Source organism: Pectinophora gossypiella, chromosome 11 (genome assembly GCF_024362695.1).
Source record: "Pectinophora gossypiella chromosome 11, ilPecGoss1.1, whole genome shotgun sequence".
In the NCBI taxonomy this organism is placed as follows: domain Eukaryota; kingdom Metazoa; phylum Arthropoda; class Insecta; order Lepidoptera; family Gelechiidae; genus Pectinophora; species Pectinophora gossypiella.
The window spans coordinates 11,445,508-11,464,853 of NC_065414.1; the positions used below are offsets into that span (position 1 = coordinate 11,445,508).

Below are 19,346 nucleotides of genomic sequence, written 5' to 3' on the forward strand. Positions count from 1 at the left end.
CTTGATTACAAGCTGTCACGTCGTAGGATTTTTTCTAAGCCCTCAATTCTAATTAGTCACGTTGGTTTTGTACCTCGAGAGTGAACATTCATTTTCTTAAATGCGCACTGTAATTGGCCCCACCTTGTGTTGCCAGCGGAGAAATTTATTGCTTAATTACCTTAAGAAAACGCGTCGCGGCCAGCATCTCCAACAGATGTTTTTTATTCGCGCGGAAAAACAAAACGTTTAAGAATGACATTAATTAATTCTTAATGAAATTCATCTTCACCCTCGAGTTTAATTTAAACGCTCGATTTATTACGAGTACAATTTGTCGCGACTCGCCGGTCGCGGCCCTCTAATTAAAACAAGCCTTAGCAATTACATTTATTAGCGACAACTTACACAAATACTCTGTCAACTTTGCATATTTAGCATATAAATTCTTCTTACTTATTATAAAATCTGCATATTTGTATAAAATTTGCATTATAATTTATTAGACACGACTGAAAACGACTATAAATAAATACTACAAAAAAATCGCCACTTAAAAACGAATAAGTTACCCATTACGAAACCCTTTAGTGTGGACATTTGTGAACATTTTTCAAATTGTACTCGAGTAAAAAATGAGCCAAAAATGTCATGATCTAGTCTTCCAATTTAATATTTCCTTTGGTATGGATCTTCCACAGTTCCTTGAAACAAGGGTTCGTCGAATCTCAAGTACCCGTCATCAGGTCTCACTACGTCGGGATAAGCTTTATGCGTCAACTGGTCATTGTAGTTTATATTATCGTCATGGTACTGGTGACTATTGATCAAATTCCTGTTAACATTTACGTTATTCCTATTGATATTATTTTTATAAGCGTCATCATTCTTCTTAGGCAGTATGGGAGTTGGAGTAACTTTTTCTTCAACCTTCTTGTCTTTTACGATTGAACCAGCACCAGCCAAGTCTCTGTAGTTTCTTTCTTCTTTCCTTAAAGGAGCGTAAGGGTAGGGATACCTTGGCGGAGGAGCTCTGAATCTGTAGTCGTATCTGCCAGTTCGTGCATAGTAGTCATCATCGGGTCGCCTGTAGGGATCTACAGAATATCGGTACCTCAAATCGACACTTGGTGGAGTACGCACAACTTCAGGCAAATGCGCGTAGTATATGATCCTTTTAGGCTTCCTCGGAACAACATTGTCATAGGCTTCATCATATCTGTCAACTCTTGGTCCCGGATATGCCGGGAAGTATCGTCGTCTATCATAGGTATCGTACGGATAAGGATCACGTCGGTATGCATCGTCACCTGGGTAATATCTTTCATCGAAGTATCTTCGCGATTCCTCCGGATAATACACCGCTTGTCGAGGGTACACTGGTTTGAACTGTTTCGCTCTGTCATCCTCTCCTGGCCTCACAAATTCTGTCCTCAGGTCGTTATTTCTTGACGGTCTCTGAATGGATTCCTTGTCATTCCTCGACTCAGAAGTTTCTAAAGCCTTATTTTGTGTAACGAAGTTGACTCTTGGCATTCTTGAGTTGATGAGATCCCCTGATGGTTGTGGAGGGGTCAGGATTGCGTCTTGAGTGTCATCGCGTCCGGGGAAAGGCAGTTTGATCCAGTTTTCGTTAGATGCTCTAGCTCCACGCCCAGTAGGTTTATCAGTCACTCGTTCTGTTGTCTGATACAATGGTAAGACTTCTTTGGCTTCATCAGTGAGGGACACTTTAGTGGTAGGGTCTTCAAGTGGTAAGGAATGAGGTATCCATGGTGTTGGTTGGATGTTGTTTTTGTTTTCTGAATGTATGTTGTAGTATTTCTCTTCTTCTATGACATCGCGGCGTCCTCGTAGTTCGGAATCAATGGATTCCTGAAAATTAAATATTTTTCGTTTTTTGAAGGAGAATAATCAGAATTTACCTTTGAAAAGTTTTAAGACAGTAATTAAAACTTTGTAAAAAAGGTTAAGGTTTGTAAAGATTAGTGATTATCTTGAAGATATGAATGCATGGGATTAGCTGTCTGTGAACTGATATTAGGCAGCCAAACTACTAAATGGTATGACAGTATTTAAAAAAAAAGAACCTCTAGGACCCCGTGCCGAGGTTGTTCTCGCAGCTTCTTTTCCCCGGCTATACAAGTTGTGAAAAGCTGCAGTAGTTTTAGGTGGATGAGATGTTCGTTATGTAAAAAATGACGCGTAACTGTGTTACCTACTGAATAAAGATATTTTTGAATTTTGAATTGACTCAAGGTTTGTGGCAAATAGGTCGGCATATAATCACAATCTCAACTGATGGTAAGTCAGTAAGGTACCTATGTAGTAGTAATACGTGACATTCATCACGTAAATACTTGTCCCAAATGTGCTTTTTTACTTCAAAAGCAATTACTTACTTGTTTGTGTTCTTCAGTGAAATGATGCGTCTCTTCAGAAAGTGTCGAGTGTATTATAACAGCGCCCCATATCACGAAAGTCTTGAAGTTCGTCATTTTCGATGCTTTCCTGTAAAAAATTTAGTTAAAATCTGTGATATAATGTAGGTACAGAAAAAATAATATCATCATCTCCCTTGCGTTTTCCCGTTTTTCACAGGGTCCGCTTACCTGACCTGAAGATTTGACAGGTCCAGTTTTTTACAGAAGCGACTGCCTATCTGACTTCCCAACCCGCGAAGCAAAACCAGTCCAATATAAGTTAGGTCACATACTTCCGAAATGCATTTCTCGGGAATGTGGGTTTCCTCACGATGTTTTACTTAACCGCTGAGCTCCTGATAATCATTCATTGGTTTAGGCCTATGCTGGGATTTGGACCTGCGATTTCAAAGTGAGAGTCAAGCGTCATTGATGACGTCAGAAACTGCAACACCCTAAACAAAGGGTGCTACTTATTCCGGGGCAAATCGATTAGCAACTTTGCAAACCATTATAAAAGCGACAGTGTTAGGTATTTAAATGAATAAAATATAATGACGTATATTTGTAATGTTTTGCAATTTTAGACTAAGTCGCCATCGACAACAATGGCAAAAATAAATAAAAAATAACTAATCTTCTAAACGAAAATAAATATTTAGAAATTTACTAAAAAAAATACTGCATTTAAAATTCGCAGGTACAGTGACCGCGTTACCGGAAGTGATGAAATCAAACGGAAGCTGCGGGCGCCCAGCCAACCGTGGATGCTATCATCTGTATTATATCGACGCTGCCCTGCCGAAGGTAATGCTGCGTTTAGATGCAGCTGCTGCCGCTGACCCTTTCTATGCCCACTATACTAATAGACTACGTGACAACCTAGTCAAAAGAGATACTTTTTACCAAACGTTAAAACGAAAGTTTTCTTTGGAGTTTGTATGAACATACTGTCCTGTGACGTCATCAATAAAAGCGGTCAAACGTCGTACTGATTGTCACTTAATTCATAAAAAAAATCGTAGTCTTTCAAGAAGCTTTAATGAAACGGGTATCAGGATATTTGCATTTTTTTTATTTGCCCATTCGGGCAGGCAAAGGGAACTTAGCCCATACAGCCTAGTTTTTAGTCATCTTAATCTTCAAGATATTTGCATTAGAGCCAATCCTGTCAATAACCTACTGCCAAATGCGGACGTTGATCACCCAGCAACAACAATGAACCAAAAAGACCTCTAGTGACAGTAGCAGCTCGTAATGCTAAGCTAGAGAGCACTAATCCAATCTTCGTTTTTGCTCGGGTTACGCTGCTGTACCAAGCACTGCCAATGGCGGGACGAATGTCGTGTTTACACTCGCGTTCCAAACTTTCCTATTGATTGTCTCGGAAGTGAGTTGAGTGTAAACGCTGCCCATGAAGATAACGCATTCGATGCTATCAAATTGTGGACATTTTAAACGATTGCACAACAGTAATGAGTCCTGACCTTAATCACTTACTCGAGTTTCACTCCTATACCTATTGTATTTTTTTTTATATTATTTTTCAACGAAAAACATCATGATATTCTATTACATACACACACACACGTGGTCTAGTAACAGCCTCCGTCCTTTGTTTGGTAACGACTTTTCAGGCTTGAATCACCTGATTGTCCGAAAAAGTAAGATGATTCCGTGCTTCGGAGGGCACGTTAAGCCGTTGGTCCCGGCTATTAGCCGTAAAAACACCTCCACCAACCCGCATTGGAGCAGCGTGGTGGAGTATGCTCCATACACCCTCCGGTTGATTGAGAGGAGGCCTGTGCCCAGCAGTGGGACGTATATAGGCTGTTTATGTATGTATGTATGTATCCTATTACATAGGACTTAAACATAGCTGGGTAGTGGCATGGGCTGAGTAGTGGGTGTATATTGGACTACCAATCAATAATAACCCTGATACCAGGGTTGATGAGGTTGATAATCCACCTCACAACCCACACGAGAGAAGAAGATTGGACTGCAATACAAAAACCACCACACACCTTCGGAGATACAGGCGTGGTGAAGTTATGTGTTATTCCGTAATTCTTTCTTTCTTTGACGCTATGTTGTTGCGTGTTGTCGTAATTTTTTATTTGGTAGAGCTTTGGCATTTATTTTATTTTTCTTCGTTTAGGTAAAATACAGGGATTCGAACCCGAGACCGATATGATCGTGGGCCCAATGCTTAACCATTGGACCACGGGAGCCGTTACTTTTGCAATAGATTTATAATAATGCACAGTATACTGTCCTGACCCAAAAGTAACAACCTATGTATACGTCCCACAACTGGGCATATTCATCCCCTCAATCAACCGGAAGAAGTATGGAGTCCTAATCACGGCAAAACGGAGCGACGAATTGACGTGATATTTAAGTGGAGATAGTTGAAGGGATGGAGGCTGACATAGGCTGCTTTTTACCTCTTTCTCATCCCTCACTTCCCTAAAGGGACTGGAAATTTGTATACAGGTGTCGCATTCAGCAATTTTCAAGGTAAAAATTGGTATACTTACGGACTATTTGTGACTCACAAAAACATCGTGCATCATTTTTTTAGGAAATCTGTCCCTAACCCCTTCAAAAAGCGTGTGAAGTTTTATATGGAGCTTTTCGCAGTTTTCAAGGTATGAAGCCAAAAATTTGTACATTAGGAAAAGGGAACCGTGTTACCCCGAACTTAATGCGAGCGAAGCCGCGGACAAAAGCTCTGGTGTTAGATAAATCCGACTAAATTAACAAAGCATAAGGTGTGCAGGTTAAATTACAATCTACTAGTATCCGCTTTACATTGACAATTTGCTTTATGCAAAACCGTTAGCCAAATTCACACAATAGGGTACCTACTTATTATTGGAATTGGTTAACGGATCAAGGTAGTGATTCATGTGGGAATCACGCTCCCAATTAAAACACTTAACAATAACGGGTTCTTACCGCGTTTAAAGTAGTGATATGAGACTCCCGATTGTCTGCCCATAGAAAATTATGGATCTACCTACTCCACTCCAATCATGGCACTTGCACCAGTGTCGAAATATCCTTATGTGTTTTTCGAAATATTATTATTTGTTTTAATTATGATAATAATAACCGCGTAAACTTAAAATATTTTAATTTAATTTTAAGTTTACTCTAATTTTATTTTAAGTTATATCTGTCATTTTCATATCCGTCGAAAAGCAAAGGGACGGATGATTCACAGCTCTTAATTTTAGAAAGAATGAGTAAACGAATGAATAACCCGGGCGAATCAAAAGGTACGTCCCTGGTATGCAATCCGTTTGACGTGCTCTCTACTTAACTGTGTCGGGTTATTGACGGATGTCAAATTTTTAGACGGTTTAGCTTTGTGCTTAAAATTGACGTGTGTTCCATAAATTTTATGCTTGTCGATTACCCGTCCCTTTCCTTTTCGGCGGATAAGAAAATGACAGATATAACTTAAAATAAAATTAGATGGTATTTACAGGAATTAGCACCATTATGTATAGAATCATGTCGCTAGGTATACCTATATTGCTTCTCTTTATTTTGCTCAGAATAATAATGGGTGGAAGATGTAATTATGCCTGAGTGTAATAAAAAGGGTCCATTATAGATACCCAAAAACAAAGATGAAAGATGTATGTCTGTTATCCATGAAATGCGGGACTTTCCAATCGGCGTACCCCAAAAACACTATAGATGGAGTTGTTAAGTTTTATCTTCGTGCAAACTTCTAATTTCATGGATAACAGAAATGCATCTTTTATCTTTGGGTATAAATGATGACCCTTTCTATTAAGTACTGTAGTAAGACCACGGTAACATAAATTAAGGCAACACAAATTCGCACAAAATTACAGAAAACCTAACAGTACACCAAAGTACAATTACATCTTCCATCCATTATTATTGTGAGCAAAATAAAGAGAAGCAATATTCTATATGTAATGTGATCCAAATATCAAGCAGCAATTAGTTTTATAATGCTTCTGCCATTACATTACATTTTTGAATAATTATGTACCCCAGCAATGAGAAAATAGGTAATTATCACGTTTAAAGTGAACAACGCCATCTATCGTGTGTTTGGGGAACGTCGATTGGAAAGTCCCCCATTAGAAGGTTAAACGAAGAAAAAACTAGCGACATCTGTATTTATTTTGAGAAACGTACTCTTGAAAGTCCCTTATTGGGAATACAGTTGACCGTGAGCTAATGTTTGATGCTTAATAATCCCACCTATCCATTGTATCGTCGAGCAGGCGTTAACCTGTGACCAACAGCTATAGTAGACAGTTCCGGTTCAAATAGATCCATTGACCATCATAATGGCCATTCAGTATCGATCACCGTTAGATACCGTCCCATTGCTACCACGAATGATGGTCACACTGACCTAGTTAGGTTCAAAGGGAAATCGGTGGGAAATGCTCGGTGAAGGAAAACTTGTAGGTACCTACCTGCGAAACTTAGTCAAGTAAGACGGGTTTTCGCTTTCGTTGACGATGTAGAATATAATGGAAACCTACGAGATTAACATTAGCGAATGACATGAGTTTCCAGACTACACATAAATACTGGGTGTTAGTGACACCGTAACGAAAACTTTGAGGGATGATTCAGACCATGATTCTGAGTTGATAGCAAGTGGAATTTTCCGTCGCAAAAGTATGGAACGGACAACGGAAAACACACCAAAATTTTAATGAATTTTCCGACAGGAAATTTCACTTGATATCAACTCAGAATCATGGTCTGAATCATCCCCCTGAGTATTCGTTACGATGTCACTAACACTTTGTACAATCAAATAAGATCTGCAAATTACTGTTTTCTGGCATATAGGTACTTAAATTATTCTATTCTATACTATTATCTACTATTCTACAAGGAGAGATTGATTTCTACTCATGAAATACTAGAATTATTACATATTAGCACAGATCATATAATACTAACGTACAGATGCCTCACGTCATACAACGAAACTGTGCCGTTCTAACTCGGGCAATTCTTCGGGCTATTTTTAGTTCTAATAAATGACCACTAGATGCCGCTAAAACGCCCCTTTTTTAGCGGCATCTAGTGGTCATTTTTATTGATGGGATCGAACGAATCGAGCGACATCTAGTGAAATTTCAGCTTACTGAGTGCAAGTTATTGCAAGCACAATATATTTACTTAGAGTTAGAGTAAAATTAAGATAATAGATGGCGCAAACGGATTTTTTTTTCTTAACGTTGACATGTTAGTATTATAATCTGTGACAATGATCTGTGACATTGTCAAGGTAACAGTTGTTAGTTGACATACGATTATATCTGATGTTTGGTGGGCAAAGAATACAAGGTCTTTGTTTGGTGGGGTTTATTGATTACGTCTTCATTTTGTATTGGCAAAAATATATCTCCAACTCCTGTAAGTATCTAATTAGTTACTAAAACTGGAAGATAATTAAAAACATAGCTAAGGTCCTACCTAGAACGCAATCGTCCCTTATCATCCCGGGCGTGTCGTAAACCCGACTGAGGAGAACCTTTATGAAAGACAAGTCTTTTCTAGCATGATGAAACATTACATTGGACCACCGGTTAAGCACCTGAGGACTTTGTATAAAGTGCTTCCAAATTGGTCTCTGCTTACTCGTGGCTCTGCCCAGCCTAATCGGGATTACAGGCGTGAGTATAAGTATGTATGTAGTAGATACTTTTTGTGTAGCTGTCACCTATCTATGGTACAAATCATAATATACTGTTTGTTGAAAAAAAGTTAAATAAGTCTAGTTAGGCAGTGAGCGTGTTGTGAATTTAAGCCTGTAATTTATTTCAGATCTCTAAAGACGATGATAACCATTATGAAGAATGACATGCAAAGGCTATTTGAACCACATATCAACAATTTTCTGACCATGACCAAGTGATGAATATGATACAAGTCTACCTCATGAAAGCCACACTACTTTTCAAAGAAAAATATTTTCTTTGGAGTTGTAGGTATTATAGTGAAAACTTAATCCTGACTTCTGTTCTGCATAAATGAGAATCGCACTATGCCAGGTATGTATGCTTAAATTATTATCCCATTAACCCATTTCTTTGAGCCCGAATATCTAAATGTTCAATAAAGTAGATAAATTTCAAACTCATCGGATTACATGCGTAATAGGTCATCCATGTGTCTAAATGTAAAAAATAGAGCCTACTATTACTACTCATTGGTATATGAGAGTATTAACTCACACTTACTCTCCTTCTCAGGGCGGACAGAGCAGAGTTTTGGCACACAAGTTTTGTCATACATTGCAATATACCTACTATTATTATACATATAGTCACTATTACTCTAATATAAAATAGGTCATAATGGTAGACTTGTTTGCATCTCAAACGATGAACCCGGTTCAAACCCTGGTACCGGACTTGCATTAATTTAATTTAAACAGTTCACATCTAGCACAGTTGGCCTGACCATTATAGGTAGCGATACAGCCTATCGTTAGCCTAACGGAAAGCTCGTGAGGTGCGTGTGCTTAGTTCATCTTGTGATGAATGTTACTTTGACTACCTCAATGGGATGCAAGATCTTGCTTATGTTATGTTATTATATTATCTGTGATACATAGATAAACTAATGCCTATAATACCTAATGGGTGGTAGAAATGTTTTGTTCTGAATATCATTGCCGATCAAAATTAATGTGCTCTTTTAATAACTATTATATTTTCATTTGTAGGTAACATAATATAGCGAGTACCCTGGTTGAGTCAAGATAATATAAAATAAGTGGAAAGATAATGTGGCCCAAGTAGTAAAGGAAAGGATGTGCAAACAGCCGAATGTGAATCTGGCAATAATGTGCCTGTTTAAATGAGTTTTAGTTGAGTACCAAATAGTTACCTAGGTTTTCCTGGGAAAAACACTGATCCAGCTTTTCTGATTCAACTGAGTTTGTGTATGGTTTTGAATAAATAACTAAACAATAGAAATGTGTCTTTTTTATTTTACTATCCCCTTTCCATTACATAGATAGATATCATTTAAAGTAACTATAAATAATTAATTGTTTATTACAATTTATATAAAAGTAGTATTAGTATATTATAATTAAGATACCTACTTGATTATTAAAATTAACAAATTTAATGAAGTTGGATTTTTTTTTAATGACTAGAATGAAAATACAATAAATATTCAATTAAACTACTTCTTTAATTCAAAAGGTATTACATTTTGTTATTGTTAGATACAATACTAATTTCTTTTTTAACACTTTGCATTTTGGCGTGTCTTCAGTAATTGACAACCGTCTTCTCTTCGGCGTGTTGCACTGGTATGCTAATGCTGGCGGCTCCACGAGCTCTTCAAGTTCGCAGTCGCGAAGCCGTTTATTTTTGTACACCTTTTTCGGTGTCAGTACTTTAAAAGTACCTGATGAACCTAAAACGAAAAATAGTATGTATTAAATAATGTCGTGAATCTTATCTTCTTATCGTGGGTGGAATACCAGCCTCATCAACCCTAGTGTCAGGGTTATGATTGAGTCGCCAAAGGCCCCAAAAGATGAATGTAAAGCAAAGTTGTTGGAGATAACAATACCTAACATAAAGGAAGAAAAGGGCAATTATAACATTCATTAAAGTAGGTAGGTAACTAACGTATTAACGTAGCCATTTTATAAATATTAAAATGTGTATGATATATAACACTGCCCGATCCTGATGCCCGAGCCCGCGATCTCGACGCATCGCGTTTGGGTAGTTTAATAACCGCTATAATATATACCTATAAGCCCTGTAAGCGCGGTGCACTGTTTTGTACAAGATTGTAAACAACTACGTCTCAATTCCGTGTGTCGAGCAACTATAGACTTTATGTCATTATAAAGATAAGATCCATTCTAGCTTGTTGCGTTGCGCGAGGTCACGTGTTATTACGATTGTAGGTAAGTAGGTAGGCAGGTACCTACCTACTGGCTGAGTCGCGCAAACGCAAATGATAGGTACGTACGATGCGATGCGATGCGTAGTAGGTACCTAGGTATGTAGGTAAATCTGCCTGTATGTTTGTTACCCCTTCAGGCTTTAACAACTGGTTACGTTATGGTAGGTTACATTACCTACCCATCTACGACAATCGCCGTCTGCGTAAAGTTGAAAGCGAAAAGCTACTTTTCTACCTATAGCTACCTAACTTACCTAGGTAGATACTTACCTATTAAGGTATTATAAACTGCTTATATACGTCCCACTGCTGGGCACAGGCCTCCCCTCAATCAACCGGAGGGGGTATGGAGCATATTCCACCACGTTGCTCCACTGCGGGTTGGTGGAGGTGTTTTTACGGCTAATAGCCGGGACCAACGGCTTAACGTGCCTTCCGAAGCACGGAATCATCTTACTTTTTCGGACAATCAGGTGATTCAAGCCTGAAAAGTCCTTACCAAACAAAGGACAGTCTCACAAAGTGATTTCGACAATGTCCCCATCGGGAATCGAACCCGGACCTCCAGATTGAGCCTATCGCTCTAACCACTAGACCACGGAGGCTGTCAATTTGTCATTAAGGTATTAAGTAGGTATTATAGATAGTAGGTAGGTATCTTGGTATAGGTACAATAAAGTAATATTTTACGTCTTTAATTATTTTAAACCCTACAATTTATGTTAATACGGCTTTATTATAGTTTAGTTACTGAAAATGGTTCGGAATCGAGACGTCTATAGGCACCTATCGAACTTATCTATCATCACAGCCCGGACACTTCATACAAACAACCTATCCCCTACTTTAAACATTTAACTAGGTAGGTAGGTACCTACATTAACTTGTCTACATCTAAGTAGTAGGTAAGTTGTAATTAGCTAGGTACCTAACATTTCAAAAAAACTCAAGGTCGGTAGGTATCATTCATGTAGGTAATAACTCACTATCACTATACTAAAACCCAATATTATGTAGATATTCAAGCAATAGGTAGGTACCTAACCTACAATAAAAATTTGATTGTATTTGTATTAATTCAGTGGTAGGTAAGTACCTACCTACCCAATTGTAGGTAATAACTTGACAAATTAATTGTGCTTACCTGGTGAGGAAGTGCTTGAGCGATTTTGAACGTCTTGAGTCTGATATGGTTCTGGAACTGCACTTCTCTGGAGTCTTTTTCTATGACCAGTCTCATTTCGTACATACTTGATATTGAAATGGTCAATGCATAAATACCTTGACCGCAAATTTTCTGCAGGCAAGTGGGCAATGTTCATATTACCTACAAGAAAAGAATATAATTTTCAATAAAACATAAATAGCCTATAGATGTTCCACTGCTGGATCGTCTCTACCCTCAAATAACAGGAGGTAATCGTTTTGGTGGTAGCCCGGACCAACTATATAATTTCTGAAGCAAAGCTTACTCTTACTTTTTCGGACAATTAAGTGACTTAGTCCGCAATGTCATAACTAAACAAAGATTAATGGTTGGATCATGGTAGTGGTTCCCTGGAAGAAATTGCTTAAACAGGCCTCCCATGTGTACTGTAGTAGGTATGTTGCATAAATTTTTGTATGTTCTAACTGTTTGTGATCATTAAAAATATTTGATTTGTGATGAATAATCTCACAAAGTAATTTTGATAATATCAGAAACAGTACCCGGACCTCCAGATCATAAGCCTAATGTTCTAATCAATAATACACAGAGGCAGAATCTACTAAAACAGCAACTTTTGACATGTCTTATTAAGTTCTTGTAGGTACCTACCTATACATAATGTATGTATAGATTGTTACCTGCTGAAAGGTGGTCAGGTGTGAGTGAGACCAAGATACTAGGTATACCTCATTTGGGTTCCTGGCTTCTGTACACAGTCCCGATGTGTGAAATTGGTACAAAACTGTAGGTTTGGTAGATAGTAGTTTATCTTAGGTATCTATTAATTAAGACTGTATAAGAAGAAATAAATTAATGTCTTATTTTTATTTATTTTCATCTTAAATTAAAAGTAAATGTGTAAGTAGATATCTGGGGGGCCAAAATGGCTACATCAAAGCAATTCATCTAAGAAAGCAATATTGCTATTTGACATTTGTTTGCATCGCACACTTACTTTTATATGCACAAATGTGAAACTGCAATATTGCTTTCTTAGATGAATTGCTTCGATGTGGCTATTTTAACCGCCCTGGTCTATAAAATGTTTATTTATTTATTTAATTAGTACTGCCACATGGAAAACAAATAAATGTTCAATAAAACAGTCCAAAATTCAGCAATAATTATGTACTTGATTGACTTTTTTTAACTTTTGTCCCTTTTATTCCACAGTTCACTTGGAAATATAAATCCATCGCATACAGTATTGGTATATAGTAGGTACTTTACAAGTTTTTGACTATTCCAGTGCTTTAGTAGTTATAGCAATTGGTTCAGAATCTGGAGGCCCTGAGTTCCCAGTAAGAATATGTTAAAAATCACTAATTATGATTTTCAAGTTTGATTAGTATATCTATATGCCATGCTAAATTACCCAATTGTACAAAAGTTAATTTAATAATTCCAAATTGACATTGAGCACAATACCTAATTATATTATGTTCTTCAGACAGAAAAAACTGTTCTACTACTCTAAACTGTTGATCTCAGCTTGAGTTTAAGTATTACATTAATTATGGTAAACTAAATGATAAATGGCGACAAATGATAAACCGATTAGGTACCAAAATAATAGTCTAGCAAGTAGGGGGAGTGGCAATAACTTTCCCACCATGTTAATTAGGTATTTCTTTTTATTTTATTCCAGTTTTGATTGTCATTGATTCTATCAAATTGTTTGTTTGATAACTTTTTGCAGTTTAATATTAAAAATAAATAAAAGTAAACATTTAACTACTTACCGCAATTCTCAAGCCATACTTTTAGGCGGTTGACGTCATCCTACGGAAAACGGAACATTGACTTCTGTTCCGAAGAATTTGTACAATTATAATAAGAACAATTGTGTGCAGTCATTTTTTATAACCACTGTTCCTGTGCCGCTACGTGAAAGCAGGTTTCATGAAGCCAAATCAAAGTCCGATTTCAGTCCAGGGTCAGTTTGTAAACCACAATACACAAAACGTAGAAGGCGCGTTCGACTCGTAATTCAAACGAAAACAAACATTTTCAAACATAGGTAGGTTACTAACCAGGGCTGCCAGATGAAAAAAAGGCATGATCGTACGTCAACTACAAAAAAATCGTATTCCAAGGAAATTTTGAAATGAAAAGATAGTACAACTTAAAAGTTCAAAGTTTTTATGAAAAATGAGAATAATTCGTTAAGAATCGGAAAAATAATGCAATAAAACTGTTTATTAGACTTATACTAATTTTCTGAGGTTAATTTTCTTTTTTTTATTCGGAAAACTGCGCTATTCGTCATCCATCGCCTGCATCACTTGCATGTCCTCGGGTTTTATTATTCTTGGAACCAGTATCATGAGTGGCAGTAACGTCGGTACTTTTTAATGTAATTACTGGAAACAGCATTGGTAGTTTCAAGACAGTCCAGTTCCGATAGAATGGCGCCATCTAAATCGTATCTTTTTTAATTTCTTCTGCACTTGTGATTAAAAAATGCTTGCAACGTTGAAAAAAATCAAAGCTGCCGGAGTAACACAGTTGTTTTATTACGAAATGTTGCCAGGTACCGAAAAATCGTACATTTTCCGTACGATCGTAGTCTTGCGATCGTACATGAGTAGAAATGCCAAAAAATCGTACGAGTACGATTTAAATCGTACATCTGGCAGCCCTGTTACTAACCTACCTACGTTATTTGAAAGTTGCGTTTTTTTTGTTCTCAAATTTAGTTTTAAATGATATTTATAGGTGGTTATATTTTTTTTTTAAATTTGATATTGTATCTCCTATAATTTATGAGAATTACAACTAAACATTTAATTAATTCAATAAAATGTATTTTGCAAATAAACACAAACTTTTAAAAACGTAATATTTTATTATCTGTGGCAAAGCTAGATCGATGTTGCAATAATTAACGATAGATGGCGCAACTTTAAGCGAGCTTCTTACACATAATTATAGATGGCGTTAATAAAAACGAGAACGTTCAACCCCTCAACAAGCTCCATACTCGACGTAGTTCCGACGTAAATCCGCTAGAGTAACCACTAAATTTAAAAATATAAAAATCTCCATTAAATGCCAATATCTTTGATTAACTTTTGGTTGGAGTATAACTTTTAAATTATAAAACATAATTTTAGTGCCTATTTATCGATTATTGGCTTTTAAAGAAACTTTAATTACAAATCGGTACTATTAGCGTCATCTATTGAAATTTTTTTGAACAATGTTTCCTAATGTTCGCGATGAGAACCCATGATATTAGGAACAAATACTTGGTCCTTGTATTAGGAACTATTAAACAACAGTCCATAGTTAACAAACAAAGAGTTCTATTTGACAAGGAAATGCCCCTTTATCCTGTCTAGACAAAACAATCGCAGTCTAAAATGATCATGACCCAAACCTTGAAATTACATGAAAAACCGAAGTACAACACACAGACACAGACGCCTGACAGAGGGCAGTAGGCATATTAAATGAATGATATTGAAAACTGAAGACAAGGCGCTGGCCTATTTTGATAGTAAAGTCAAGGTATGGTCCTCAGATCTTTGCCTGCCGAATTTAAACTTGTTAAACAACAACAACCAGTAGTAACTGTCAGTACTATTCAAAGGCGGAGGACAGTAGTTATAGTATGGCTTTGAAATAGACTACTCTGGGCGCCATCCCATTCGCGTCAGACAGAGTACTGCGGTGTAGAAGGCAAGAGGGAAACTACTGCTCTATTTTTCCCTAAAAAGTAACTTGACAAGACACCGACAAGAGCGCGGCTCTTAAATTAATGATGATCTAAGTACAAATTTTAGGTTTCTCTATTTAATGATAACAATGTATTCTTCTTCTCTCGTGTGGGTTGTGATGTGGATTACCAACCTTATCAACTCTGCTGTCAGGGTTATTATTGAGCCGCCACAGGCCCCTGACATGACTCGTGTAACCTAAACCTGCAGCAGTAAATAGTAACCGGGACCAACGATTTAACGTGCCTTCTGAAGCACCGATCACCTTACTTTCGGACAAAAAGGGGATCAGCCACCCTCCCACCCAGCTAGGGATGACAAAGTGTATTTTGTGATATATCCCCACCGGGATTCGTACCCTGGGCCTCCGAATCGTGAGCCCCACGCTGAACCACTGGACCCCACAGGCCATTAATGGTTACTAAACTACCTAGTTGTTAAAATTGTTCAAAAACACGCGCAAGTTCAAAACAAGACGATATAAAATGCGAAATAGGTATCTTTCTTAGTAACGAATAGTGTTTGCGTTACCTACTGAACGCAGACAGTTTTGTAAGTCCGTCCCTGCCTAATGTGAATCATAGGCATTAAAAAAAACACTCGCATTTTGTGTTAATTTGGTGGCTATCAAGTCAAATCTAGATTCTTATCAGTACAGGACCAAAAATTGACAACCATGAAATGTTCCCACGTGTAGCTATCTGTTGTATATCATGAATTGGCATTCAGTTTGATTCATCTACCGTGCGCTTCAAATTAGGTACTTATGAGAAAAATCCTTGAATTGTCAATTAGGCATGAGCTAAATTCACATTGAAAGTAGCACGGGACATTCTGTCACTGCATACACAGGTCTACCACTGCAGAGCGTGTGGTAAACCTTGCCGCTCTTGCATTGGCTTAAACAGGGCGTTAGTGACATCGTAACGAAAACTTTGAGGGATAATTCAGGCCATGATTCTGAGTTGATATCAAATAGTATTTTCTATTCAAAATTAAGCGAAGCAATATGGGCGTATCTGATCCAAATATCAAGCAACAATAATTTTTGAATAATTATGTACCCGAGCAATGACACAATAGGTAATTATCACGTTAAATCTGAACACTGCCATCTATTTTTTTTTTTTTTTTTGAAAAATCCCTCTTTAGTGGCGCATACTCTACATGAAGTTCTTAGATATGTTACTAAAGTTTTGCCCCGGATTTCATCGTGTTATTGTTTTAAACAACTTACCTATCTACTGAACACTATTAATACACAAAAAGCAATACAAATACCAACTACTTATATACATAATATAACACATAAGCTCGACGACTATATCCCAATTGGGGTAGTCAGACCCCACCTATCGCTAGATGAAGTTCCTCAGCTATAAAGGTTGTGAGAAACTGCAGTAATTTAGGCAGATAAGACGTTCGTTGTGTAAAAAATGACTGACAAATTCACAGTGTAACTTTGTTACTAATACTAAATAAAAATTTTGAATTAAAATTTAAGTACCCACTAGTCCTCACCGAGCTAATATACAAATGTAGATACTTATGTATTCCTCTCGATGAACAAATTGCTCGAGATGAAAGAATTGTGAAATATTTTAAGCTTAACGTACCTCACGTACCACACCATTGATTGTATAGACACCGTGCTTTCCTACCAAACCTGAGGTAATTGGGTAGTTTCATAGGACAAAGATAAATTATGAAATTAAAAAGATAAGTTATGAAACTAAATAAAGACAGGTCTAAAGGTGACAAAAAGTTTCCTTTCTTTTATTTAACTTATTTATTAATTTTAATAAAGAAAAATAATAAGTGCGACTTTTTGTCACGTTTTTCTACGACGTAGGTAACAGGTTGCTTTTTCGTACAAATTCCATAGTAACTTCGTGTATTAACGTTTAGTAAAAAGTAACTGATTTGACTAGCTGGAAACTACCCTATTAATTGTATTCGTTCAGTTTACGCCATAGGAACGAAACTACCTGTGATAAACACTGTTTAAAAAAATCTTGAAGTGCTCTTAAGACTTCGATCACATAATTAGACGTTATATTAGAATTTCAAACTTCATAAATATTATAAACTCGTCCTTACCTTCACATACTCCAGCGGGCCACCATCCAGCGCTGGTCGTAGCACCACAATGATGGAGTATGTTGTCTGATCGCCATCGCGTCACGCGCCGTGGACATTTTGTTTGTGGACACAATTAGGGTCCGTTTCCATTGCGCGAGGAAAGTAATCGCGACGGATGGTTTTGGGGTAAGTATGTTTTTTTTTTTAATAGCAGGATAATGGCCCCGATTCCTGCAGACACCACCTAATTTTATTTATACCTGTCATTTTCTTATCCGCCGAAAAGGAAAGGGATGGATGATTGACAGCTCTTAATTTTAGGAAGAATGAGTAAATGTATGAATAACCCGGGCGAATTATAAAGGTATCTCGGTGGTATGCATACCGTTCGACGTGTGCTGTCAACATAATTCTGTCGGGTTATTGGCCAATGTAAAATTTTTAGACGGTTGTTTTAGATTTGTGCTTAAAATTGACATGTGTTCCATAAATTGTGTGCTTGTCGATTGCCCGTCCCTTTCCTTTTCGGCGGATAAGAAAATGACAGCTATAACTTAAAATAAAATTAGATGGTATTTACAGGAATTAGCACCAATTATTATGTATAATATGTTATGTTTAGTAGATATCTTTCTGTGTCTTCTAATAAATCAAGATTATACTATAGTAAGCGCTTTTGTGAAAAATGGTTATTCGTACGTGATATTTGTTCACCAAATCTCACAATGGACGTGAAAATCGGGGTCTCTAGTTTTACTAGGATTGAAAGAAATCAAGAACGTCTTTTTTCAAAAAGGCGCATAGATGGTTTTCACTTTAATTCGACGAAGTAAAACGCGCCCTTGGGGTGAATAAGGGATGTACTTGAGGTAAACAAATTATAATGAAAAACGTATAACAATGTAAACGCGTCAATCTAACGGTGACCATCGGAAGCATCGTTTGGTGGACAATGCGCTGCGTGTCTCCTCTGCGAAATAATCGGGTGCCACGCACCGCAGCACATAATTCACCGTGTCAATCCGCACTAAATACTTATATAATTTACTCCGCTGCGCGCTGGCGTTCATTATATTGTAGGTCAGATATTTATGCTATACTTGAACTCATAAAAATGACATACATACATAAACTCACGCCCGCAATCCCTACCGTCGCGGGCAGAGCCACAAATGATCACAACTCGCAGCCTCTGTTGATACTTAGTCCTAAGATACTTCGTATCACCATAGGCTGACAAAGGATCAGGATATCGCCCATAACACTTGTCCATCACAGTATACTTGTTTTACGAGTACATCATATACAACACAGGCATACCATCAACTAAATACGGCCTCTATGGTCCAGTGGTTGAGCGTTGGGCTCACGATCCGAAGGTCCCGGGTTCGAATCCCAGTGGGGACATATCACAAAAGTCACTTTGTGATCCCTAGTTTGGTTAGGACATTACAGGCTGATCACCTGATTGTCCAAAAATTAAGATGATCCGTGCTTCGGCAGGCACGTTAAGCCGTTGGTCCCGGTTACTACTTTCTGATGTAGGTAAGTAGTCGTTACATGAGCCATGTCAGGGGCTTTTGCGGCTCAATAATAACTCTGTCAGCAGGGTTGATGAGGTTGGTAATTCACCTGACAACCCACACGATAGAGGACCATGAACTACCTACTTAAACGCGAATCAGGTGTTTGAATCGCTTTGCTAAATAGAAATTTCGCGTAAGTTGTTCTCCCTTTGAGTCAATAATAGTTAACGGTAAGCATACAGAGAAGAAAATCAAAACATAAATGTAATAAATATTTCTAAGTGAATAACGTATAAGTAACTGAATACTATATGTGAACTACCAATCATGTATACCAAGCATTCTTACACAACTTAACGTAATTAAACAAAGGGTGTTAGTGACATCGTAACGAATACTGAAAGGGATGATTCAGACCACGATTCTGAGTTAATATCAAGTGGAATTT

At 37.4% G+C, this 19,346-nt stretch overlaps 1 protein-coding gene across 1 annotated transcript; it reads right to left on the minus strand.

The window, feature by feature from the left end:
* Positions 1–356: 356 nt before the first annotated feature.
* Positions 357–17,442, minus strand: LOC126370569 (uncharacterized). Its single transcript, XM_050015514.1, has 3 exons — positions 17,391–17,442; positions 2,382–2,490; positions 357–1,854 (listed from the first exon to the last, which is right to left on the minus strand). Exons 2-3 carry the CDS (start codon positions 2,475–2,477, stop codon positions 649–651), a joined length of 1,302 nt encoding a protein of 433 aa, XP_049871471.1. The 5' UTR covers positions 2,478–2,490; positions 17,391–17,442; the 3' UTR covers positions 357–648.
* Between the last annotated feature and the right edge of the window lie 1,904 nt (positions 17,443–19,346).

What these genes read in the sequence shown, in the direction of transcription:
- LOC126370569 (XM_050015514.1), bottom strand. Translation starts at nt 2,477, where the DNA reads ATGACGAACTTCAAGACTTTCGTGATATGGGGCGCTGTTATAATACAC. An exon ending in TCACTGAAGAACACAAACAA is followed by an intron (nt 1,855 to 2,381) that starts GTAAGTAATTGC and finishes TTTAATTTTCAG; the next exon opens with GAATCCATTGATTCCGAACT.